Source organism: Alternaria metachromatica (genome assembly GCF_023757995.1).
Source record: "Alternaria metachromatica strain BMP 0045 chromosome Unknown scaffold_5, whole genome shotgun sequence".
NCBI lineage: Eukaryota > Fungi > Ascomycota > Dothideomycetes > Pleosporales > Pleosporaceae > Alternaria > Alternaria metachromatica.
The window spans coordinates 522,679-545,673 of record NW_026055496.1 but is presented as its reverse complement, the minus strand read 5'-3'; the positions used below and the strand labels follow the sequence as shown (position 1 = coordinate 545,673).

The 22,995-nt window shown below is 52.4% G+C and overlaps 8 protein-coding genes across 8 annotated transcripts; 6 read left to right on the top strand and 2 right to left on the bottom strand.

Annotated features, from left to right (window-relative positions):
* Window positions 1-437: 437 nt before the first annotated feature.
* Window positions 438-1,153, top strand: CRP63 (60S ribosomal protein L32; the record flags this gene model as incomplete). The annotated part of the gene is made up of 6 exons (XM_049330060.1): window positions 438-477; window positions 536-577; window positions 630-712; window positions 818-890; window positions 944-992; window positions 1,045-1,153. 6 exons carry the CDS (start codon window positions 438-440, stop codon window positions 1,151-1,153), a joined length of 396 nt encoding a protein of 131 aa, XP_049190556.1.
* Window positions 1,154-3,538: 2,385 nt separating this feature from the next.
* Window positions 3,539-4,441, top strand: J4E83_003120 (uncharacterized protein; the record flags this gene model as incomplete). The annotated part of the gene is made up of 1 exon (XM_049330059.1): window positions 3,539-4,441. The coding sequence occupies one exon, from the start codon at window positions 3,539-3,541 to the stop codon at window positions 4,439-4,441; it is 903 nt and encodes a 300-aa protein (XP_049190555.1).
* A 1,045-nt stretch (window positions 4,442-5,486) lies between these two features.
* On the top strand, window positions 5,487-10,259 carry J4E83_003119 (uncharacterized protein; the record flags this gene model as incomplete). The annotated part of the gene is made up of 2 exons (XM_049330058.1): window positions 5,487-9,090; window positions 9,619-10,259. 2 exons carry the CDS (start codon window positions 5,487-5,489, stop codon window positions 10,257-10,259), a joined length of 4,245 nt encoding a protein of 1,414 aa, XP_049190554.1.
* A 45-nt stretch (window positions 10,260-10,304) lies between these two features.
* J4E83_003118 (uncharacterized protein) lies at window positions 10,305-11,332 on the bottom strand (the record flags this gene model as incomplete). Its single annotated transcript, XM_049330057.1, has 2 exons — window positions 10,305-10,577; window positions 10,631-11,332. The coding sequence occupies 2 exons, from the start codon at window positions 11,330-11,332 to the stop codon at window positions 10,305-10,307; spliced, it is 975 nt and encodes a 324-aa protein (XP_049190553.1).
* Window positions 11,333-12,455: 1,123 nt separating this feature from the next.
* Window positions 12,456-13,487, top strand: J4E83_003117 (uncharacterized protein; the record flags this gene model as incomplete). Its single annotated transcript, XM_049330056.1, has 1 exon — window positions 12,456-13,487. The coding sequence occupies one exon, from the start codon at window positions 12,456-12,458 to the stop codon at window positions 13,485-13,487; it is 1,032 nt and encodes a 343-aa protein (XP_049190552.1).
* A 655-nt stretch (window positions 13,488-14,142) lies between these two features.
* On the top strand, window positions 14,143-14,659 carry RPL22 (60S ribosomal protein L22; the record flags this gene model as incomplete). The annotated part of the gene is made up of 3 exons (XM_049330055.1): window positions 14,143-14,154; window positions 14,236-14,477; window positions 14,533-14,659. The coding sequence occupies 3 exons, from the start codon at window positions 14,143-14,145 to the stop codon at window positions 14,657-14,659; spliced, it is 381 nt and encodes a 126-aa protein (XP_049190551.1).
* A 3,013-nt stretch (window positions 14,660-17,672) lies between these two features.
* J4E83_003115 (uncharacterized protein) lies at window positions 17,673-19,028 on the top strand (the record flags this gene model as incomplete). The annotated part of the gene is made up of 1 exon (XM_049330054.1): window positions 17,673-19,028. The coding sequence occupies one exon, from the start codon at window positions 17,673-17,675 to the stop codon at window positions 19,026-19,028; it is 1,356 nt and encodes a 451-aa protein (XP_049190550.1).
* Window positions 19,029-21,491: 2,463 nt separating this feature from the next.
* Window positions 21,492-22,916, bottom strand: J4E83_003114 (uncharacterized protein; the record flags this gene model as incomplete). Its single annotated transcript, XM_049330053.1, has 1 exon — window positions 21,492-22,916. One exon carries the CDS (start codon window positions 22,914-22,916, stop codon window positions 21,492-21,494), a length of 1,425 nt encoding a protein of 474 aa, XP_049190549.1.
* Between the last annotated feature and the right edge of the window lie 79 nt (window positions 22,917-22,995).

The following is a 22,995-nucleotide window of genomic DNA, read 5'->3' as shown; positions in this document are numbered from 1 at the left end:
AGACTAGCTCAGCATGATACATCACCGTGCGCCATCTATTTTGTTTCGTTTGTGCTGGGTGATTATACAGTGGAGCAAGTGACCGTCGACAGCAGCGCAGAGCAGGCAAAGAAACAAGATGCTGCTAAGTATAAGATGCGCACGGGTCATTGATTCGGGTCCAAAGATATTTGCATTGCTGCCGCGGCCACTGTACATGACCATTGTTTGTCGCGTCCGTTGTTGTTCGGCGAGGAAGGTTGGTGGTGGTCGCTGCGCTCTTGGTGTGGCTAGGGCCAGCGTAAGCGAGGTGCCACTAGCGTGTCCACTGAGCTGCGGCGCCTTCGCAAAATCCATCAACGCCAACTTTTGACGACACCACATCGACAACTAACCACACAGCAGTCAAAGTGCGTATACCGAGGCGGACTGCTGTTGCTGTACTGACGATATTCCAGATGGTCGCCGCTAAGAAGCATGTCCCGATCGTCAAGAAGCGTACGCCGAATCTGCCTCCATGACCTCGAAAACTCGCGACTGACGTATCCGTTTACAGACCGCAAGCGCTTCAACCGCCACCAGTCGGACCGCTTTATGTGTAAGAGACACCGGAGCTGGGAGTGAAGGAATTGGCATCTGACACTGGACAGGCGTCGACCCCTCATGGCGCAAGCCTAAGGGTATCGACAACCGCGTCCGCAGGCGGTTCAAGGGCCAGGCTGCTATGCCCAAGGTACGGACTACCAACTACCCGGACGGAGGAAGAATCTTGTCACCGAGAGGACACTGAGCGTACACGGAATGCTTGATGGACCAGGGCTGACGGAACGCCTCACAGATCGGATACGGCTCCAACAGGAAGACCCGCCACATGATGCCCAGCGGCCACAAGGCCTTCGTCGTCAACAACGGTATGCTACCTATCGAGTACGACACCAACCCAGGATTCCGCTAACGGATGCAGTCGCCGATGTTGACCTCCTCCTCATGCACAACCAGACCTTCGCCGCAGAGTACGTTCGCCAGCTTCTGTTCCACCATCCAACATACTAATGAATCCTTCAGGATCGCCCACGCTGTATCAGCACGAAAGCGCATCGAAATCATCGCCAGGGCGAAGCAGATCGGTGTCAAGGTTACCAACGGCAAGGCCCGCGTCAAGACCGAGTCGTAGATGGGTGCGGATTTTCACTTTGGGGCGGGGCATACAAGGCGTCTCTCTGATTAGTTACGATCTCAATGGGAAGGCTTTTCATCCTCTCCGGCTCACGGTACCCTTCGATACGGTATGGGGAGAGGCATGCACTTCAAAAAGCATTGCGACATGTTACTGCGGAATGACCAAAGATATCAAGGGACAGGAGCAGTAGGAATGCAATGAAAAAACGAGCCAAATCAGGATCTCCTCGATGACGTAGGATGTGATGCTTTTTGATCTTAGACTAACTGCAGAGCCGCTTCGATATCGCAACCCCAACTGCCGGCCGCGCAGAACAAACGTGTGTGTTGCGGTATCGTCCGTGGAGTGCCTTGGGTGCTGCATGTACTCTGCGCCAAGCATCGAATGCGCATCAATCAGGCTGATCTTCTTCACATGCCACAGATCAGGTCATGGCTATCGAGATCACGACTAGAGATTGCGGTAAAATATGCCGCGCCGGTTGTTGCTCAGTTTTGCGAGCTGTTCTCCTTTCAGCTAATGGTACTGCATGGTGTTGGAGTGGGTTGCAATATTCAGCTAGACTTTTATCGCAGAAGCCTTTTACCGGCGACCAGTGTACCTTGACGTCGACTTCGCATTCATGTCATCAACAAGCAACATCGAACCTGCATGCTAGCACTATGCAGATGCCTGTTGGATGAAATACTACCGGTTATTTTGGTCAATTGCTTGAGCTGCCTAAGCATCAACATGGCTGACGGGCATGTTTCCGGATGCGCACACCAACTCAGCGCGTCGCCTGCTCGGAAGATGCGCAGCCGCAAGCCATATCCACTCCTCAACCTACTCACCGCCATCAGATTGATGAGTGAACTCGACGCACATTGATAAGGAGTCTGATAGTAAAGCCGTATGACCAGCCGTACGAGTCACAAAGGGGCAGCGCAAGAGCCATGGTTGCTTCTTGGCGCCGTCGCACGTACGCTGGGTGCAGCCGCGTAGGAGCAAGTGAGGCGCCGCGTGGGCTCAAAGGAAGGCCGGTATTTGTCGCGTGGCACAGGGCGTTGTAGGCAGGGTTTTGGCTGTCTATTTGCTTGTCTGGCATGGGTGTGGAGATGGAATGTTTCACGAAGTTGGAGAATCGGAGCGAATGTTGCAAGTACGGGGAAGGCGATCTGAGGAAGGTTGAATTGCGCAGGCTGGCGCTTACTCTGCTTTGACGCACGCGTCAGATTATCGAAACATGCAGGCTGCTTAGAAGAGAGCTCTTTGTTGCTTCAGGCGACCCGGGGCTGCGAGTCCGTTGTTTTGTCATGGTTCCTGGTGCTGGTGCTGGTTCCATCGACGGCGGACATGTTGAGCGCCTCGCTACCGGCTGCGCTTACGGAACTTCCGCGCACGATCTAGCAACGCCTGTCGGTCCACTCAGTCCCTTTCGCATCCGCACACCTCAACCCAGCATCACACCGCTCTGAAGCTGCCCTCCGTCTGTGCCTGCCCTGGCAATTTCACACTCCCAGGCGACTGCTGGACAATCGACCTGGCTGCGTCGCGTTATCTGGCATTATCTGTCCACGAGTGGCTGGCACCCCAGGTGATTGGCCCAGGGCGGCACTCTATCAACGCATGTGGGTTGCTGCGAGGGAGGCACGAATGCGGAGCCTGGCATGCCACCACGACAATCAGCGGATCCGTGGGCGCGCGACAGGAAAGAACCGGGAACGTGTACCGCTGAGAAGAGCTGATTGAGGCAGTGTGTCATGACGAATTTCTGATGAGGCCCGTTTTACTGAGGGTCCGATACGCTCGGGGGCGACGTGCGAGGACTCGGTGCTCACGTTGGCATTGGCCTTAGATGTCTGACTATTGCTCCCCGGTACATGGTCCACACTTGTACCCACGGTAGGTCGAAGCGCATCCCAATTTCCTTCCGTCAGCCTGGGAAAGATTTTCAGACCCAGCACTAAATTAGCTCCCGTCTTTTAAATATTTCGACACCCCAGCGTCTTTGTTTCGAGATTCCTCCTTTCACGCGCACTCAGTGAACCACGCTCGTCGAAGGCTTGCCTCGCTCCTCATAGCGACACAGTCGTGCACCTGCACGCAGTGACCGGCGGTCTTCGGCTAGTCACTTTCACAACACACTCCTGAAGTACCGGATTTCCATACCTCGTCTACCAACTCGCCTCTGTTCAAGCGGAACCTCGCAGCATCCAACGTTGCCACTGACGATCACGACCACGTGCTTTACCCGACGGCAGACTCTGCTTCAAGAACTTTCCGGAGTACTTGCCACCCCCGGAATCTCAGATCCACCACCACTGCCGACTGTCCCCGGAGGACATCACCGACAGTGACCAGAGGAGTTTTATCAAACGTTATTCGAAAACCATCGACATGGCGCCCAACCTCTTCATAGCCACTCAAAAGGCCTTTGCGCCCCACAAGTGGTTCAAGTCAAACAAGGCAGAGCAGTCATCCAAGGTCGTTGAAGAGTGGACCAGCCCAGTACCCGGCCAGTACGAGAGTATCCCCGGACGAGGCTGGTTTCTGATCGCAACTCTCAAGGACGATGCCAAGCCAGAAGGCCACCCCAGTTCATACATCAAGTCATCAACTGGCAGAGTGTACGTTCCCCTGGACCGTCCTGTTCCCCTGAAATACTCCCATGCCATTGGTCGTTATTTCCTAGAGCCCGAGTTCAACAAGCGCAAGAAGACTGTCATGATCAAGAACGACAAAGGCAAAGAAGTACAAGCCGGCTTCTTCCGGGTCGACGACGTGGCTTGGGTCAAGTGCTGGGACGAACACGACACCTTCATTCCTGGGAACGCAAATGGCGCCGCGGGCTATCAACGTTGGGTCTTCGATCAGCAAACACAGCAATTCCGTCACATGATCAAGCGCGACGATCCCAACTACGTTCGGTCCCGAAAGAACTCTCCCGCTCGCGATGCCGACAACCGCAGCCAAGAGTCAGTAAGCACTGAGTATCGCACTAGCCGTCCTGGTAGCACCAAGAACGGCTTCAGCGTTGCTAGCACTCGGGCCAATAGCTTCCGTTACCAGCCTCCGACTCCCACGTCAAACCCGACTAGCCAACGCCCTTCAAGACAGAGCAGTCCCAAGCGCAGCGACAGCATACCTCTTGAAGAAGCCAAAATCGCCCTTAGACGTTTGGCTAGGGAACACGAGGAAGCCGCAGCTGCGTTGGCTCGATCTCGCATGAAGCGCACCGACTCCAAAGGTCGCGTGGAGCAGATTGAGCGCGGTCGTGTTTCCGAACGGGTTGGTAACTAAAAGTGTTTTACATTGGGCGTTCGGCACAGCGACATGATGGCGCCCGGCTATCCTGCGACATGGAGCTTGGCATTCAACACGTGGTGGTACCGACTTCATGGTGCTACGACTCCCCTTTACAATCTTGTAATCTTTCTAGAGTCATGATTTCCTTTTCACGGCCTGAGGTTCAACGTGTTCAGTTCATTAGCGATTATCGGTCCTTGTACGGCTGAAGGCCAGGTGGAGTTCAGTTTAGGTTTCGTTTTAGACTTTTGGCGCTTCACTTCTTCTTCTTCTGTACGGCGCATTACTACAAGGGCATCATGCACGGTATACCCAGATATGGTTTAAGCCCTTCGCGGCTCTGTTGTCAAGCTTCATAGACATTGTTTTGTAGGTACAACGTGGCGAATGTATCATCTTCCCTTGCGTTCGCAATACTGTTTGCGCCTTTCATCCACGTCATTAGACATTCGCAGCTGTTGTATACCCCTTGTTAGCTGTTGGTTCCTACGTGTAGAACGGTATGATGATCTTTGCGCGTGCTGTGTGCTGAGCGCATTCACCCTTGCCTCTTCTTTTAGTATACGAGCATCAAATTTAGCTTTTCTGTCACGGCGGCGACGCTTCAATACTGCGAGTCGCTTCACGCATACCGCACAACTTCACGCAGAATCTCTTCCTTGAAGTAAGTGTCACGTCTCTAGCTCTTTTCCTTTACATAAAGTACGCTGTTTCCGCAATTTGTCCTTGTACCCTTCTATTGTCACGACATCGATTTTGATCTCTTGACAATTACCATATCAGCATTCCCGCATATCATCATCTGCTAAATCCAGGCCCTTCCGCAACCAAGCAAGCCTCCTACATTTCTCTGAGAATCAAGATACGACTACTGCTGGAAGTCTTCTGTACGAAGATGCCGCGATCATCGAGAACAGCAGGTGCGGAGCATCACCGTCGAGTCCGTTCCACGCACGGCTACAATGACCGAGAAGACCATGTCGCTACAGGCCACCGAGCGCACTCTACTGTTCATCCACGTGTTGTCGAAACGGAAATCATGAACCTGAGCCACGATCTTGCCCTCGCTTTTTCCCAGATTGAGGTGCTCGAAGGAGAGCTCGGCTTGGCTGATCAAGAGATCAGGTTGTTGAGAGAGGAGAACGCGATGTTGCGAGAGAATAACACGACGCTGAAGGACTGCCTGGACGGCCGAGACGATGCTGAGCGCGAGGTGATATCGGAAATGGAAAGCCGTCTTGAACATCTACATGAGGAGTTACAGGGCCTAGATGCCATTCTGCAAGCAGTCATGGATGCTATGGGCGTGACAGACGGCAATGAGTCGTCTGGAGTCTACTTTGAGGGGGACTGGGAAGACATGGCGAGGTTGTGGCGGGAAGGTCAAGATGAAGGGAATGCAAATCATGCAAGGAGCGATCGGGCACCTGTGGGTCGGCAACCAGCGGATGCCAGGCTTCCGCACGAGTTAATGACTGATACAGACGCTTCTGACCCGTCACGCCACTTCGAGCGCAGCAATGCGCCTAGCCCGGAAGGAAGACGTTCACAGCAAGCTTGTCCAGATACATTGCGACAGATCGAAACGGAAATGGCTATCCTCCGACTCCAGGACCGTATGGAAGGAACCGAGGCTGGAATGAGAGCCTTGACCAGCCGATACGATGCGCAAGATCAATGGCACGACTTGCTAGTTGAAATTTTGCATGGACAAGAGATGATCTTTGAGGACATACTCAGTACTATCTACGAGGCGCAAGATGAGTATGACGATGACGACGACGACGACGGGCCATACTGTACGTGCGGTGAGCATGGAGATGACCTTAATGCTGGAGATATGAATGCGACATTAAGAGGCGGAATGGGTGGGAGAGACGAAGACGAGGAATTCGTGTATGATTATGGTGGGTACACGAACTGGGATCAGATGGACGCTTCGTCGCAAGAGGAGGGTATGAATGGAAGCCAGAGTAGTGGTCGCGATAAAGAGATCATCCGAGAATTGCGACAGCAGGTTGAGCGCTTGAAAGAGCAGGTGCGTACGCTTGTGGAGACGGCGCAACAGGACAGTCTTTCTCGATCGAGAGACCGCCAAGAGGAGAAAGAAGATGAACCAAGTCTGCGTGGTGGAAGTGGAGAAGAGGAGATTGATCACAATGGCAGTCGCGAGCATATCGATACCAGCAGCGTCCCTACTCTCATCCCAGCCTCACCACACTTGCTCTGTCAGCGAGCCGCAACTCGGGTCGGCGATTCCACCATCCACTATATCCTCGTATACCTACCTCCAGGTTTCGTCATTCCCGGAACCAACAAGCCCGAGCTTGTTTTCCACAGCGCTGCGACAATCTACTATTTCCCAACAGGAGCAACAGAAGACTTCGTAAAACGAGAAGCCTGGAAGCAAAAGGCTTGCGGAAACGGACACTGGCAAGAAGTCGCGATTCACAAGATACAGTCAAAGCAGGTGTTCAAGAGTGCGATCGCAAGCTGGTGGGAGACCATGGGACTAAGCTGGAATGTCCTGACGGATGGGGACTGGGACTTTGATGGAGACGAAGGTGATATGTATATGGTCAACGACAACAACCTTTTTCTCACGAATCGCACAAGAGAAGTAGCCGGCGCGCAAATCCGGGGCGGAAGTGGCTACGAAAACGACCCATCATCCGCGAACGAGAGCTCAGCGAACAATTCTAGCAGCATATTTGAGCAGCTCATGCAAGAGGCCGCGACATTATGTGTGGGCCCTCCAACCTCTCAACGTGGAGATTTTTGGATGACTTTGGCCAATGTACTACAAACACGCAACTGCTTTCTCGAACGGGAACTCGAGAACTTCGAGGAGCTAAACCAGAGTCTCATGCAGGATCTACATTGGCAGATGGATGTACAAGTAGAGATGGAAGAGCGGCTTGAGGCCGCACTGGCAGAAAAGGACGCAATCGCTGAAGACCTGGAGGTTCTCAAGACCCGCTTGATGCATTTAATCGAGAGTACTACATCTCGTACGGTATGCACGGATGATAAAGAAGACTTGGTTTTGACTGACGAAATCCGTGTGGAATCGCCAGGCCTAGGAACGATGCGAGGCGGAAACGAAGATCCATCATCACCAGCGACATCTACGAAGGACACGACTCCACGAGCATTCCTCTCCGACCCTTCCCGTACGTGTGCCATTATCACAGCGAAGTCTTTCGACTTCTATCCGAGACAATCCACCATAGTCTTTGCTGGTGCCTCTCCACACCTATACCAGTTTCCTCACAGGTCGACACTGCCTGAAATCTGTCGCATCCTTGAAATCGATGACGGGGAACAATCGCTCGCCGACGATCCATATATCGCGCGCGTCTTGGAGATCATGAAGATCCGTGAAGAGATGGGTATAGAGTTGCCCGAGAACGTCAGCGATGAGCGTGTCACTATCAGCATATGCGATGTTCCCAGTGATTGTCACTTGGATCGCGAAACAAAGATAGCTACATGGGAGGTGCATGAGGAAGATGTGGACGTTCTCGGGAAGCTACTGACGAAGCTGGAGATCGATGTAAATACATCGAAGTCGTCTACCAGTGCCTCGGTCAGGACCGCATCGAGCGAACAAGAGCACGACTACTATCAAGATGTTGGCGATTTGGTCAATTCGCTCAATGACGCAGTCGAAGACGAGCTTGAAGCCAGCTTGCCGAAGTCCTGCACGTGTCGGGTACATCCTGTAAATGATAGTGAGAGCTTCTCTGAGATGAAAGAGGTAAAGGAACCATGTTTGTTATCCGTTCGTGGCGGTGGTAGCGATTCTGAGTACTGGAACCATGATGCACACGGCAACCGAGAGTTCCCGCTACAAAATCCCAAGTTGCCTGCTGCACCAGGTATCCCACCTATCACTCCAAAATCCTATGGTACGCTGGCACCAAATACTCCTAGCTTAAGTTCAAACGAGGCGATCATTACGGCAAAAAGTCCTTTGAGCATAAGACTGGGCCGCCTTATGTTCCCTGTCAAGTTCGTTCAACGGCACGAGGATAGCATCAGCCGCTTTGACTGGCAACATACTAAGCGACTGAATCCTCAGTTCAGAGACAAGCGCTCCAGAAGTTACAAGTATACAAGAGGTGCTCAATGCGAAGTCTGGGCTATGCAGCTGGACGAACACCGAGAGCACTGCGACTATTGTCAAGCAATGTTCATTGAGGAAGACTACGCTAGAAGCAATGCAACATCTACTTTTGAAGACGTCACTTCTAAGCCGCCAATAGGAGCTAGGAGATCTTCGGAAAACACCATCTGGCCTGGAATCCGCAATGAAACAACCCTCCGCGCTGGTGACCACACAGACTCCGGCTTGAGGGGCGGTGCCGGTAATGAAAGAGATCTGGAACATGAAGGCGAGGAAAACGAGGACTGGCGATCCGAGTGGGAAGATCTAGCTAGCCAAACTCAATTCTCGGGTTATCAGCCTCGCACGTTTCGCAACTCCAGCACGCTTTCCACAAAGACAACGACTTCACCCCCTTCGCCCGTTGACCGCAACTTCCGAAAAGATCGCTGGCCCCAGTCATGGGATGTTTGTACCGCCGAAGAGTTCCTAAGGACGGAACATAGGAATGTAGATCGCCGCGAAGTCCGTGCAGGTGAGTTCTCTAAACCACCATACAATACCCGGCATAAGAGCCCTGACAGCCTGACGCCATCAAAGACTAGTAATCCCTTTCTACTGGAAATGCGAAGGTCGAGACACAAACCGATCCTTGAGAGGCCACTTACGACCTGCGATACCCTGTCAATCAAGGATAGCGACAGTGTATTGGAACTCAAGGCTGAAGCTTGGCTGGACAACCCTAGGCCCGCACCCCCAATCCCCTTCCAGCGCAGTCCCACTGTGACACGGCACGACACCACGGACATGCATCATGCTGACTCCAACGATACACGCGTATCCAAATTTACAACGCAGACCAATTCGATACCTAGAGAGCTGTCATTCAGAAGTGATCGCCATGAGTTCTTCCCAGCCGGCGAATATCACACCATATCAGAGAATGCCTCCAGTATAACGACGCGAACAAGGCGCAGAGACGTGCCTTTGTCTGAAATATTGAGTGATGAAACTTATGAGCAACACGTCAGGTCAGGACGTGTGCAGACACCCAACCCCCCAGTACCGAGACCAAAACTGGGCGAGAGACTGTGTAAGAAATGTGCAGAGCTCTTGAATTTGCTCGCTAAGTATATTGCGAAGTTAAGTCAGCGACTGACGGCCAGGACGTCAAAGAGACCAATGAACACACCTAGAGTTCCTCGTGACGAGACTTTAGGTTCGAGAGCGAAGCCCAAAAGGAAGCCAAAGAAGCGTATTTCAAAACTAGCCTTTCAGACACCAGCAGCGCCAGCGCCCTCAAGACTGGGCTGGGAAGCCTGGTACGTGAACCGCCGGCTTCCTTACCTACCATTAGACAAGTCACTTCCGGTCACACCTCGCGCATCGATGTCAACTCTCACCAAGTCCTTTGAATCGAAAGGGAAGTTTCCTGCAACGCCTCGGGATTCCTTCTCACGCATCGACTGCGCGCGCATCATCGCTCAGGCACAGGATAGTGCACATGCAAACTTTGTGAGCCAAGGAGCGGACCAATGGCATGTGCCAACAGTTGCTGGGCCATCAGACCTGGTGAAGGAAGCGCTCATGTGGTTGGATTATGAAGATAAGTCGGGGAAGATAGGAAAGACCGTTTTTGATGGAAACATGGTAGACGAAACTGAGTACGATTATTCCCGTAACGCCAAGCTGGCAGTAGTGTAGAGGTGGAAAGTTCGATTGAATGGTAGTCTTTGCTAGTCTACAGACTCACAGCTCTCTGTCCCGAATAGTTCTATACTTTTGATACTTCATGTTTGCCTCGTGCTCTTTAGTCATATTCTGCATGAAGGTCTGGGCAAACTCCGTTTTGACCGCCCATGAGGCTGTTATGCGTAAGAATTGCAAGGCGAAGACCGTCCAGACTAGCTGGATACCTTCGATAAAGATTATCTGCTTGTAGGCTGGAGCGAGAACGAAGGCAGCAAGGCGAACAAGCGGAGTGACGGAGAAAAATGTGCCCAGGAAGTTGAAGATAAGGTGCTAGTCGGCACGTTAGTGAGATGCCATGCCGAAAAATGAAGATAAGAACTTACTTCGCCCAAGCTCTTGAAGATCAACATTGGTGACTTCATCTTGAGAAGCTGCCGAAGCATATGCTCCACGGTGAATATGAACAGCATGCCAACTGTCATATCGAGCACCCATTTGACGAAAGTATTGCGCCAGTTCAACGACGCTCGATGCACTCTACCCTGTGCGATCCACTTCTTCACTACCTCTTCCTCTCTATCTTCGTTCTCCTCAATTTGCTCCTTCTGCTGAGTCGGGGCGTCTCGATATCTCGGTCGAGCAGGCAAGATCCTTTCGAGACTAATGAGCCACCAATACTGCAGTATAGCGAGCGCCAGTGAGATGATCACTTCTCTTGGCAACTTTCGCCGATAGAAAGATTCCGATATCTCACTACCTGCAGTTCCATTGATGCCATTGGTCCCATTGAGTCCAGTTCTAGTTTCGTTGCCATGCTGGAGGGCAAAGGAGAACGAGGCACCGTCGGAGGTGTTGACCGTGCTTTTGGCATCGATTGCTAATTGGCCAGTCTGGTCTATTAAACCAGGAATAGTAGCATTGGGCATTGTCCCATTGGTGAGAAGGTTGAGAAGTGTCTTGAAAGTTTCATCCTGCGTTACTTCGTTGAATATGTTTTCCTCGGCATAATGGCTGTAGAGTAGCGAGACGGTGCAGATGGCGGTTGCCTGGAGAACGGCATTGCGCATCACTGGCGAGAAGAGCATGATTGAAATTCTTCGTAGAGGTATGCGATGGATGACGGAAGGAAAATATGAGATGGACGCAATCTTAAGGCGGGTTGTCATATGAATACTGCGCCGCGTTAGGCAGCCACTCGTGTCTGCCTTGCAGTGCTGTCACATTGGACGCCTGATACGCGATGCGGTCCGAATATGATGCAACGGCATCTGTTATCCGCCATCCTGATGTCGTTGTCAAGAAGGCGATGCAAGGACATCCGCCTATCGCATCGCATCAGGCGATGATGCTACCGGGTCTCGGAACAGTTTAGACACTATCCTCTTTTCGGAACGCGCTGATCTCGACACGTGCCAGGGGTCCTTCCCGACACCCGGTGTTGCTTCAGAAAGACGTCGAAAAGCCAGCTTGGAAGTGAGCAATTGCTTCTATCTTCCGTATTTTACCGTGAGGCCTCGTGTAGCAGGAAGGCGGAAAGCTGCGAATACCTATAGCTCGCATGCACTCTAGCGTCAGAGGCAACTCGGCTGAATATGTCGCCTAGCGAGAGCGATCTATAATCTCTGCTCAACATTCAGGTAAAGGAAGATCTTTTGCTTCAGAATATTGCGATCAAGGTATCATAAGGCGCACATTAAGAGTGACCAGATGTAATCTTTCGACGCACAACGTGCAAACAACCCCAGATGAGAGCATGTAACCTGCGAAACAAGCTGGTAAAACCGGGATATCTGCGGATGGATAATGCGGTGGTCAAGTCAAGGGATGCCTCGTATACTGTTGGATGAAAGCTTGTACCAGAGTCGGCCAGAGAGCCAGTTTCTCACGGCACCTAATTCACCACACTTTGCCACCAACCTCGAGGCAGCAGTATCGTGCCTACTATTTCGTGCGCACATGTGCTTAGATCATTTCTTCGCGACTTTTCACTAATATACAGTCCGGCGACTTCGTTGACCTTTGATCGGCAAGTTCTTAACGAACGCTCTCTACGTTCACCTGCACTCGTCACCTTGAAGTGACAAAAGTCTCTATTATTCCCCCTTCCTCATTATCATCAACACACCCGAAGAACTCTAACTCAACCTACACACAAGATTCAGTATGATTCGCTTGTTTCTCTACGCAGCCACCCCCTCCGGACTCAGAATGAGGTGGTTACGGCACGCAAGCCTCGCACTCTTTCCAGAAGAATTCCGCGCCGATCTCGATGAACTCCACAGATACTTTCCTAGCCTGGCTATCGTGGTACCAGGAGTAGTGTCCCAGGTATCGGCAAAAAACGTCGGCTGGTTCTTCGCGACACTAGAGAGGACTGCCATCATTCTGACGGCTTTCCTAACACAGCATCCGACTCCGGAGCAGATCCAGCGTTACTGCAAAGACTTGGAGAACTACTTGGAAATGGGATGTCGTGATTGTCCCGCACTCCGCGAGTTGGATCTTAGAGAACTCGCCACGTTCTGCGAAGCAAAGCTAGAAGGTCGACGCCTTTCCGGCCCTCGAGCTTTCAGGGAAGTATCTAGCTTGCCTCCACTAACTAATCGAGAAGTCTTTTGGATTGTTTCAGCTTTCCTTAAGCCCGTGACAGTACAAGTGTTAAGTGCTATGAGCCAAGCGCACATACCTACGTGCCGCTCGAACATGAGCTTCCGCGAGTTTGTCGAAGCAAGTCGGGGTTACAAGGATGGGATGTTGCACAGCACCATAGAACTTCCCTTCACATACCTAGGAGATTCTGACGATGATGTTAATTCGGACATGGATGACGATCTTCAACCGACTGGCGAGCGGATTCCGATCGAGGATTTCTGCAAACCAGTGCAGAGCGTTCCTGAGGGTGTCGCATGCGCCGTATGTATGGTCGATGTCCACGAAGACAACAAGAACGAAGAACGACCAGTGATTACGAAGTGTGCTCACTACTTCCATCAAGTCTGTCTAGACAGCTGGGTCAATGAGTCAGCTATGAACGGTGCGAACGCATGCCCGCAATGCCGTGCAGAGATGTGTCAAGCTCGCGCTCGTGAGCCTGTTTCACGGCTCCAGAGTGAGGCGCAGGAGGCCGAGGATGGCGACTTCATCGACTCTATACAAGAGGAGACCCTATACGCTGAGGGCAACATCAATCGCGAAAGCGGTTTGTTTGCGCGTCTGCGCAGCCGATTTCGCCGGAACTGAGGAAGACTGTCATCTGTAGGCGCAAGCACGTCGGCAACACGGCTTAATGATATCTGGTTAATTCCCGCCCGGGCTCTCGGTCTCTTCGATAGCGCTGTATCATGCAGATGGGGTGACGGAGTGAACCTTGGAATGCAATGTCCTGGGTAACGGCCTTGAAAGATGGCAATAGGGCTAGAATAGAAACGCTACATGTGATAACATAGTACCAATCGTCTTGGCAGACGGTCTGTTCAATAGTGTAATGGGTTTCTTACGCGCATTTGACTGTTGGAAGATGTACAGACGAGTGATCGCGCTCGCATTAAAGGACGAGGGTTGCTGGCTCGTGATGTGAATGTAGCAGCCGTGTCGAGCCCCTCATAGAAGGCATGCGCGGAGGTTATTGAGTTCTCGAAATGTAATGAAGATACCTAGGTAGTCAGAGCGTTTAATTGCTGGGATGCATCAACAACGATGATGACGACCTCAGGTACCGAGCTGTTCGAACACTCGGCGCCACTAGCCCCTTTGGGACTAGCATCCCACCATCGTGCCGGCAATTTTGAACTGCTCGAACTTCTGGCGCACCGCGCGACACTCCCTCATTCTCCAACCCCTCCGAATCAGACGCAGGATATCCATTTCTTTGCGCTCCCACCCCCAAACCGCCAAAATGTCCACCACCGTACGTACAACCGCTTTGCTGTCCAGCGCAAGGGAGCACCCCACGCGCACAAGAACAGTAGGCTAAGTACTCAAGTTACAGAAGCGCTCCGCTGCCGCCAAGAAGGGCCAAAAGGTCACCAAGAAGTTCATCATCAACTGCTCGCAGCCCGTCAACGACAAGATCTTCGACATCCAGGCTTTCGAGAAGTTCCTGCACGACCGCATCAAGGTTGAGGGCCGCACCGGTAACCTTGGTGATACCATCCAGATCAGCCAGCAGGGCGATGGCAAGATCGAGGTCATTGCGCACCAGGAGTTCTCTGGCCGCTACCTGAAGTACCTGTATGTTGAAACCCTGGCGCTTCAGAGGGAAGGATGTTGGCTAATAGCTTGACAGCACCAAGAAGTTCCTCAAGAAGCAGCAGCTCCGTGACTGGCTCCGCGTCGTTTCCACCTCCAAGGGCGTCTACGAGCTCCGCTTCTTCAACGTCGTCAACGACGAGGCCGATGAGGACGACGAGTAGATCTACGATACCACTTGAAGATACCAACATGGCTTGCATAGTATGGAGTCTAGGGTTCGGACAACAGGTTGGGTGAAGGTCTACATGGCACGTAGCACGATCTAATGAATTGATGCACCTGCCACTTCCTCAACTGCATGCTCATGCGTGACTTATTCTCTACTTTGAAAGTCCTGCTTTCAACGCGATGTCCGAAACACTCGTTCTACGCTAATGGAGTTTTCTGAGTCTGACGGTGGGGATACATGGCGTGAGTCTGTTTACAGAAACAGGGATCCCTGAGAAAAGTTTGCGATGTCACACGCGAGAACACGTTTAGCTCGAACCGAATGCCATACCCACTTACTCCACACGATGCTAGGGAGAAGGTTGCAATATCTTCCGCGCAAGCGCTGACTGTGGAGCATGCGTCGTGCCTACTCAGTCGTGATCCTGAACACAGCTGCAAAAAGAACTCAAGCACAGCGCATTGTCTCCAATTGTACGAATAGCGGCTGAAATCCGAAGGTAATTTCATGGAAAATGGGATACGTCGTCTAAAGATGTGCAACGAGATGTCGAATCCTTCATGTCTTCAATTGAAGCTATTCCAGGTAGGGAGTGAGGATGCAGATTTGCGCCGTTCTGGTGTTTTACGGGGCGTGGAAAATCTTGCTACATGTACTAGAAAAAGCTGTTGCAATCTGTCCACGGTAGATCGACGTACGTGGGAGATCTTGGTACTGTTCCTATGCGGGTACTAGCGATGCGTAGGTGCGGGTACACTCGTTGCGAGAAAACCATGTCTCGCCAAACGCGATCCACTTGGTATAAGGCGTGTTCAGACGTGTCCTGGTGACGCGCTTGCGTGTATTACCTGTCCAGCTGTCAGTGGCATGCGCAGAGATTTCTGAATATGCCCGGAGGCAGTGCTGTAGGAAAGACAAGCGGTTCTCGGAATGGATGAGTTCGATATGTTCCGGATTCTACTCCGCATACCGATCCGGGGTTGCTCGGCGTTCAGTACAGAAAGCGAGACCGACGAAGCTAGAAGCCATGATGCTTACTTTGGTTCGTGACAATAACAGCCTTAATACGACGGAATAGACCCCGATGCAAAAAGCGCCATAGCGGGAGCGCCGTGCAATACTGGATTGGAGATTAAGAGAGGTATACCGAATCGGCCCGTCGTAGATCGAAGCTTTGCGCCCGGATGAGGCTACAGAGAGCCGCAATGCAGGGCACTGTTCTAGAGGTCTAGACACCGCGAGTTGTTTCTGCATTCAGCAACCACAGAAGCGGTGAAATGGTGTTCGTGCTGCCAGTGTGGTCCCGACATGACACGTTCACGGGCCATTGGATGGCGTCAGTTTCAGGTCAAATTTCGCCATGATGACTCCAACCCTGAAGCTACGCGTGGCATGCTGAGTTGCACATGTCAACGGGAAAGAGATCCTTGAACGAACCATGGGTGCGCCACATGGACTCAGTGTATGGTTGAGGTAATCAGGGATATGCAGAGAATGCAATTGTTTTACCGGATCGGGCGCTTCAGTCTTGGCAGATCGCGGACGCCATGCAAGCGTCGCCGTTGTTAAGCGAAGTATCGTGAGATTTCTAGGTGGTGTTTGGAGGCTTCGTCTGCCCTGATCCACATGGACTCGTCGGGCATTTCCGACGCGAAAGTGGCTGCGTGATCGGAACCGGTGCAGTTTCCATCGAGTAATGTAGACCAGCCTGGTCCCTCAACAAAGTGGATGCTTTGACACGACGCATCGTAGGTAACAGCCAATATCGGGCCGGAACGCCAAAGTGTGCAAAGAAGCTGTAAAGGATCTGGGACAGGTGGAGTACCCAGTCAGCGTTTCTTCTCGCTCCACGGTGGGTGTAGGAAAAACTCGTTGCATTACCTAACGCCGGCGCGGCTTGGCATCTGTCGCCATCACGATGAGCACGAATATGACTGTGAATTGACGAAGACGTTGCACAATTAGCAATGCGCAATGTAGTCGAGTAGGGCGCATTAGCGGTCATCAAATACGTGTCAGGTGCACCTCCTGACGTGACGATGCGCGCCCTTGAGGAGTGCGGGGAGTCGCGCCGGTGTGTGGGCAGTCCGAGGAGATGCTCGAATATTCGTCCCCAGAGTCGCACTTTGCAGGCGATCAGAACGCCATGTTGCGGGGAACAGGGCATCAGATGTGCGTCAGCGAATGATGGCTAGCGGGCGGACAGTGTGCCGTTGCGATGGACGAGCACCCCAGGGTTTCCGGGTGGAGACCCTCTGGTACAATGTGTGCTGAAGTGAATGGCCGTCGGCGAGTCACACATGTTGGCCGCATAGTCAAGCCACCACGGTGCTTGTTGGCGGCGGCCAAAGCACGAGCTGGAATTCGGAATGCGTTCGGCCTGGTGATGAATCGGCGGTCAGCAGCGAGCGCTTGGTAATGCATGGTGATGGGGAATGTGCTGCATACACCGGTATAGGGCGCAACAGTCACGACGCTCTCGTACCAGCTCAGCTGAGAAGGTTGCCCAGGTGTTGACGTCTTTTTAGTTGGCAGGCACGACAGCTACTGGGCGATCGCGAGAGCGGCAGGCCGTGCGTTCCTTCCTCCTGACCCAAAAATTCCATGGAAGGCGCAGGGGTGTGCTTGCCAGAACCCGTTAGCGTGGCGTGCGCAATCCCTGCATCTGGTATAACCGATGAAATCATGCGAAATCGAGTTTCTCTCATGTAAAACTTCCCTCAAAATGCTAAACGCCTTTAAATAGGACCACGCCCTACCCCGAGCTACCCCTTTGGTTACTTTGACAGCTAGAACATGTTCCTGCCACAGACTCTCTATAACCACCTCCACTCCCACAAGGTTAACTCTTGAACGCCGCCGCATTCAACAGTTGCTGCACCTGCATATCGGATCTCGGCCCACTCCCTCACTCCATTGGACAGCTCCTTATCTCGCAGATTCACAGCTGCCAACATCCACTCACGTCACTCAATCTCAGCCCTACCCCGGATTCTTTATCAGACATGCCCGGTCGCCTGTTGAGCACCCTCGCGAGGGTGGCTCCCACGCCATTGCCTAAACTGGACCACGTCAAACCGCACGCCGAAGGCCTGCTGCCGCCCGTCTACTCCTACGACGCACCCCGCGTAAAAGCAAAGTCAAAGTCGGAAGAGTCGCTCGTCATGGACATCTTCAACCGCCACAAGCATGACAAGCATGCGAAAGAAAAAGAGGAAGTAAAGAAGAGCCCCAAGGTGGAGGCTCAGGGCGCGGCTTCCATGAACATGAGCGTTGAGTCGCCGCCCATTGTCTTCTACAACAGCCCCCAGTCTTCGACCGGCGCTATTTTCTCGGGTCAGCTCGTCATCAACGTTCATGACCCCTACGTCACCGTGGAAAAATTCGAGATGCGCATGCTCGCCATCGTTTCCACTAAGAAGCCTGTCGCCCCACACTGCCCCGATTGCAGCACGCAAACCACCGAAATCCACAAGTGGGAGTTCCTGACGCATCCTACTTCGCTGCGTCATGGCCCACACACATTCCCCTTCAGCCACTTGCTGCCGGGACACTTGCCTGCGACTACACATGGTAGCCTCGCCACAGTCGATTACTACCTTTCCGCTGTTGCTACTACCTCGTCGGGTAAGATTACCTACAAGCGCAATCTGGACATCAAGCGCGCCATCTTTCCCGGAGCCGAGAAGCACTCTATTCGCATCTTCCCTCCCACGAACCTTACCGCTTCAGTGAAGCTACCCCCGGTCATCCACCCGATTGGTGACTTCCCCATTGAGATGCGCCTATCTGGTATTGTGCAGAACAAAGGAGACTCACAAACACGATGGAGGCTCCGCAAGCTCAACTGGCGCATTGAGGAGACGCAGAAGTTCATTGCTCCAGCCTGTGCCAAGCACATTTCCAAGGTCGGGGGTGAGGGCAAGGGTGTTCTTCACGAGGATGTTCGCGCCATCGCCAGCGAGGAGGTCAAGACTGGCTGGAAGACCGACTTTGAGAAGGGCGAGATTGACGTAGAGTTCCAGGCCGCCTGCAACGTCGGCCTGAAGCCTCTTTGCGACATGGAGAGCCCAAGCGGCATGAGCGTCAAGCACAACCTCATCATTGAGATGGTTGTCGCTGAAGAGTGGGCACCCCTCAAGAAGCTCAACCAAGCAACTCCTACTGGCGCCGCTCGCGTTCTCCGCACTCAGTTCCACCTAGTGCTCACTGAGCGCTCTGGTATGGGTATTGCTTGGGATGAGGAGCAACCTCCACTCTACGAAGACGTTCCTATCAGCCCCCCGACTTACGTCGACGACTGCGAATTTCCTTTCTCCAACAGCAGCTCCCGCTCCGGAAGCTTCAGCCTGGAGCAATAGCTGCGAGCTTCTTATTTCCTTTCTTCGCTTATACCCCATTTTACGATGAGATCATCGACGCTTCACGAATCTCCTTACTGTGCCATTGGTCTATTTTCGCTTGGAACTATCACTAGTGGACTGTAGGATATACCCGGCGTCGCGTTTACATGCTCGCCACTCTTATTGGATTTTTTTACGGCGTTCGGCTCATTGCTGGTGTATTTGGGTTGAGCTCAGGTTGAGCCGCTCTTGCATCGAATGGACATCCAGCAGGCGTTTTTCCTTGGCACAAAGAAAAGTTCAACTCATAGATCACAATTCGTGACCAGCATAATAGCAAGTAATACATAGTACAAGCAGAATCAACTTCTACGCTCTGACATATCTTTCGCTCATGCTTTCTTGAAGTAACCCACAAATCATTGACTAGCTTCACCTCTGGGCACATGAACAAAGCGGTATACATGAGCCGCTGAGGCCGCGCAAGATCTGTTCGTGGCGTACACTTCTTTACAAAGCATCCTCGGACCCACTCATCAGTCAGACCAATTCACACCGCTTCATAGTACTCTCAAATCGGAAGCGCCTTCCTAAAATGGATCTCACGATACTCGCCCCTTACAACTCGTACCACAAAGCCACCACATGAAAATCCTGCAACCACGTTCCACACTAGCCAGTATTCTAGAACACACTCCCCACATCCCTGATACATGCACCATGGTACCACCAGCACACCTCGCATCGGCACTTCGGTACCGTACGCCAGTGACACATAACATGCACTTGAGCGGGTACATTACCTGCTCGCCCTACACCCTTCACCCCGGCCCCTGTCGGGGATCACTCGCATGGTCGGGCTTCTCTACCGAACCGGTACTTTTGAGGCTGCCGGCCTAGAATAATTGGCATGCCAGGGCTCGGACGTGCGCGACAAGATGGGAATGTGAATTCCTCCATGTTTGGAGATGCGACAAGTCTGGATGGGATTTCCTATTCAGGTTATCCGCTTTCGACCGAGGTCGTCAGCCCAGACCGAAACCTTCTGCATGCTTGCGCATGTGTCACTTGAAAGGCTTGCGGATCGCGGCTCTTCTCTCAATTTTCGCCTCTGCCGTTCAGGGTCAAGTACGGGATAGGCGTGTGAAGACGTCGGCTCATGGATGCTGTTGCCGAGGTATATGTGGGGTGCGGCTACACCTGCATGATGTACATCACGAACTTTGTTCCAAGCCATCAGCACCCTGGAAGTATATCCTCAACGAACCGTATGCATATTGAGGCTCTACAGAGCACAAAGCGTACACTCTTTTGGTATTGCAGCATCAATCTTACCATCGCTAGCCGTATTTCTTAAACGCACACGCCCCAGGGAATTCACAGCAACTCCTACGGTTGCATAATCGATTTTGACATCTAGTCGCGACAGTCGCTACTTCATTGGATCACTATAGAACCACTCCGAGCATGAGCTGGCGTCAGGTAAAAAAGACCCGAAACGCTCCGGGTCTTGCCTATGTAGCCAAGCACCAAAGAAAGCATGCCGACTCGCTCCCACACAACAGGATTGGAATGAGGTACCTTTCGCAATGTCAAAAATCGTGCCGCGCTACATCAAGGTATACGACGTCAGTGTATGTCTCATATACAGTTCGTACGGATACACTTACCCGTGCTCAACATCGAGGAATCTCCCCACGAAGATCAAAACACTTATGAACTCGCCAGAGCCGTGTCTGGCAGTCCACTCTTGTTGGGTTATGTCAATTGACATGCTGGTGAAAGCGAGGCGACCACCTATCCTCCACCAGTCTGTGGCTTTGTCAACACGGTGAGACATATACCGTTCGCGACCAATCCTCCCAACCAGTCTGCCCCACGACCATTCTCGATTTACTTCCTTGACCGGTTGGAACTTGTTCAAGAGAAACGGATTCTTTATCTCCAGTGTGGAAAACGTGCCGTTGGCTAGACGAAGCGCTGAGCTTTGGTCTAACAGCCGTACTACCTCTGGACGTCCAGGATGAGAGAGATACATATTCGCACCCCATACGAGACTTGGGCTTGTGGCATTAATCAGATCACTCAGATAAGCGCAATATTCAGTATTGGGAGGTAGCCGCCAACTGACGGTACCGCCCCAGCCAGCCCTAAAGTCAAAAGCACAAGGTCAGTCTATGTCTTACACGCAGCTCGCGCAATGGCTCTCTTACCAGGTCCACGAAGGTAAATGGTTACGTCGCCCACATTCTTCGGAGATAAACATCGCCTGATGCGAGCCTGCACGGTGAAACCATGACGATATAGCCAAGGCGAAGGTAATCTGAGCGGGGGCAGCGCTTCCAGCAACGTCGCCCGTCCACAAAGGTATTCCGTGAAACAAATGCAGCGATGTGGTTTGTTCGTACATTCCAACGATACCCTGGACTAGACATGGCGCAGACTTTAGTATTGGTAACACCGGCAGTTCTCCAAGGCAGACTACTTACAGGCTGGCAGAGTGTCTGTAGCTTGTGTCAAGCGTCGTTTCGTAAACTCACGCATATGTTCGCACAGCCCTCGCAATTGCGCTCCAACGGTTATCTCCTCAACGACAGGAAAGCCATAATCCAGCCGATACTCCTCGTCATTAGCAATGACCAAGTCTCCCTGGTGCGCACTACTGCCTCCGCTGAATGCACCGCCTTTGAATATGCCGCTCAACATGAAGTCTACCAGAATGGTGTTGGGATCGTTCTCATGGCTTATGGGTTGGTGGAACAGCGACACATCCGCGCTTTCATTCGAAGCCATACATCGACATTCCCAGTAGAACTGATGTTCTGTGAAGACGATACGGCGATTAGAGAGGACTCCTTCTTGGTATGTCCACCCGCGGGTCCAATATTGCGATTGGAGTATTTCTCGCCGCGGGTCCGGGAGCATAGAAAGAAGCAGACTTCCGCTATTGGCATAGTACTTTGGCTGTGGCTTGCGAGGTGTGTTCCGTACCCCAGGAAGACCATGGCTAGCACCACTTCCTGCAGCTGCTACGATGGTGAACTCAGCTGCTTCATATATTGTGGTCATCCTCGAAATCAGGTAGCCTTTCTCTTCTGGATCCGCCTGGTTTATACAGCTCCGATCGACCCACAGATAGGTAAAGTCGAGCTTGCGTGTGACCTCGACTGCGTCCATGACAGTCGCCGGCCAGTCTTCCAGATCGGCAGGCGTAGATCCCCAAACGTAGCTTAAAGCAGCGTACGGAGTTCCCCACGGCTTGTCTTCAACCTCGGGAGGATCCTTGGTACAGTTGATCAGACGAAAGCCTCTGGTTACCGGTTCTTCCGATGCACGTTGTTTGCAAGCGGCACCGTGTCCGCTGCGACAGTAATCGAGCCAACCCCGTAACCTCTCAAGATCGAATGAACCGTTGAGCTCTCTTGCTCCCAGCAGGTTCTGGCTGAGAAAGTCGCTGGGCTTGTCAGCCGGCTTGTAGAAGATGGCCCCTACAGCCGGAATCTCGTAGTCTAGCCATGTGGCATCGTGTCCGGTTGTTGGGATCGACTCTATATCTGGCACGACTGCCATGAACACTGTTTCGTGGCGTTCCTCGAGGAAGTCGGGTTCTTTGAACGCGTTTCTCACCCGATCTGCATTGAAGAGCCAAGCATCGCTGCTACGGAACGCAAGTAGTTTGTAGCGTTCATGTACATCTGGCTCGACTCTGACAGATCGAAGGAAGTCGCACAAGGGACAGTCTGATGGCTTGGACAGCCTCGTGCCAAACCGATGCACCGAAACTGCATCAGCGTAAAAGTGCCTTCCATCGCTAGCTTCGTAGAGCTTCGACTTCTTGTCTGGATCGTCCACTCTGCGTTTGTAGTACTTGAGGGCCGCTTCGAACACGTTGTCGATGTCAAGCATTTGGCATCCCGCACATAGTGGTGATGTCAGGTCGATGGTTGGTTTAAGTCGTTTCCTTCCTTCAGCATGGTCTTCCGAA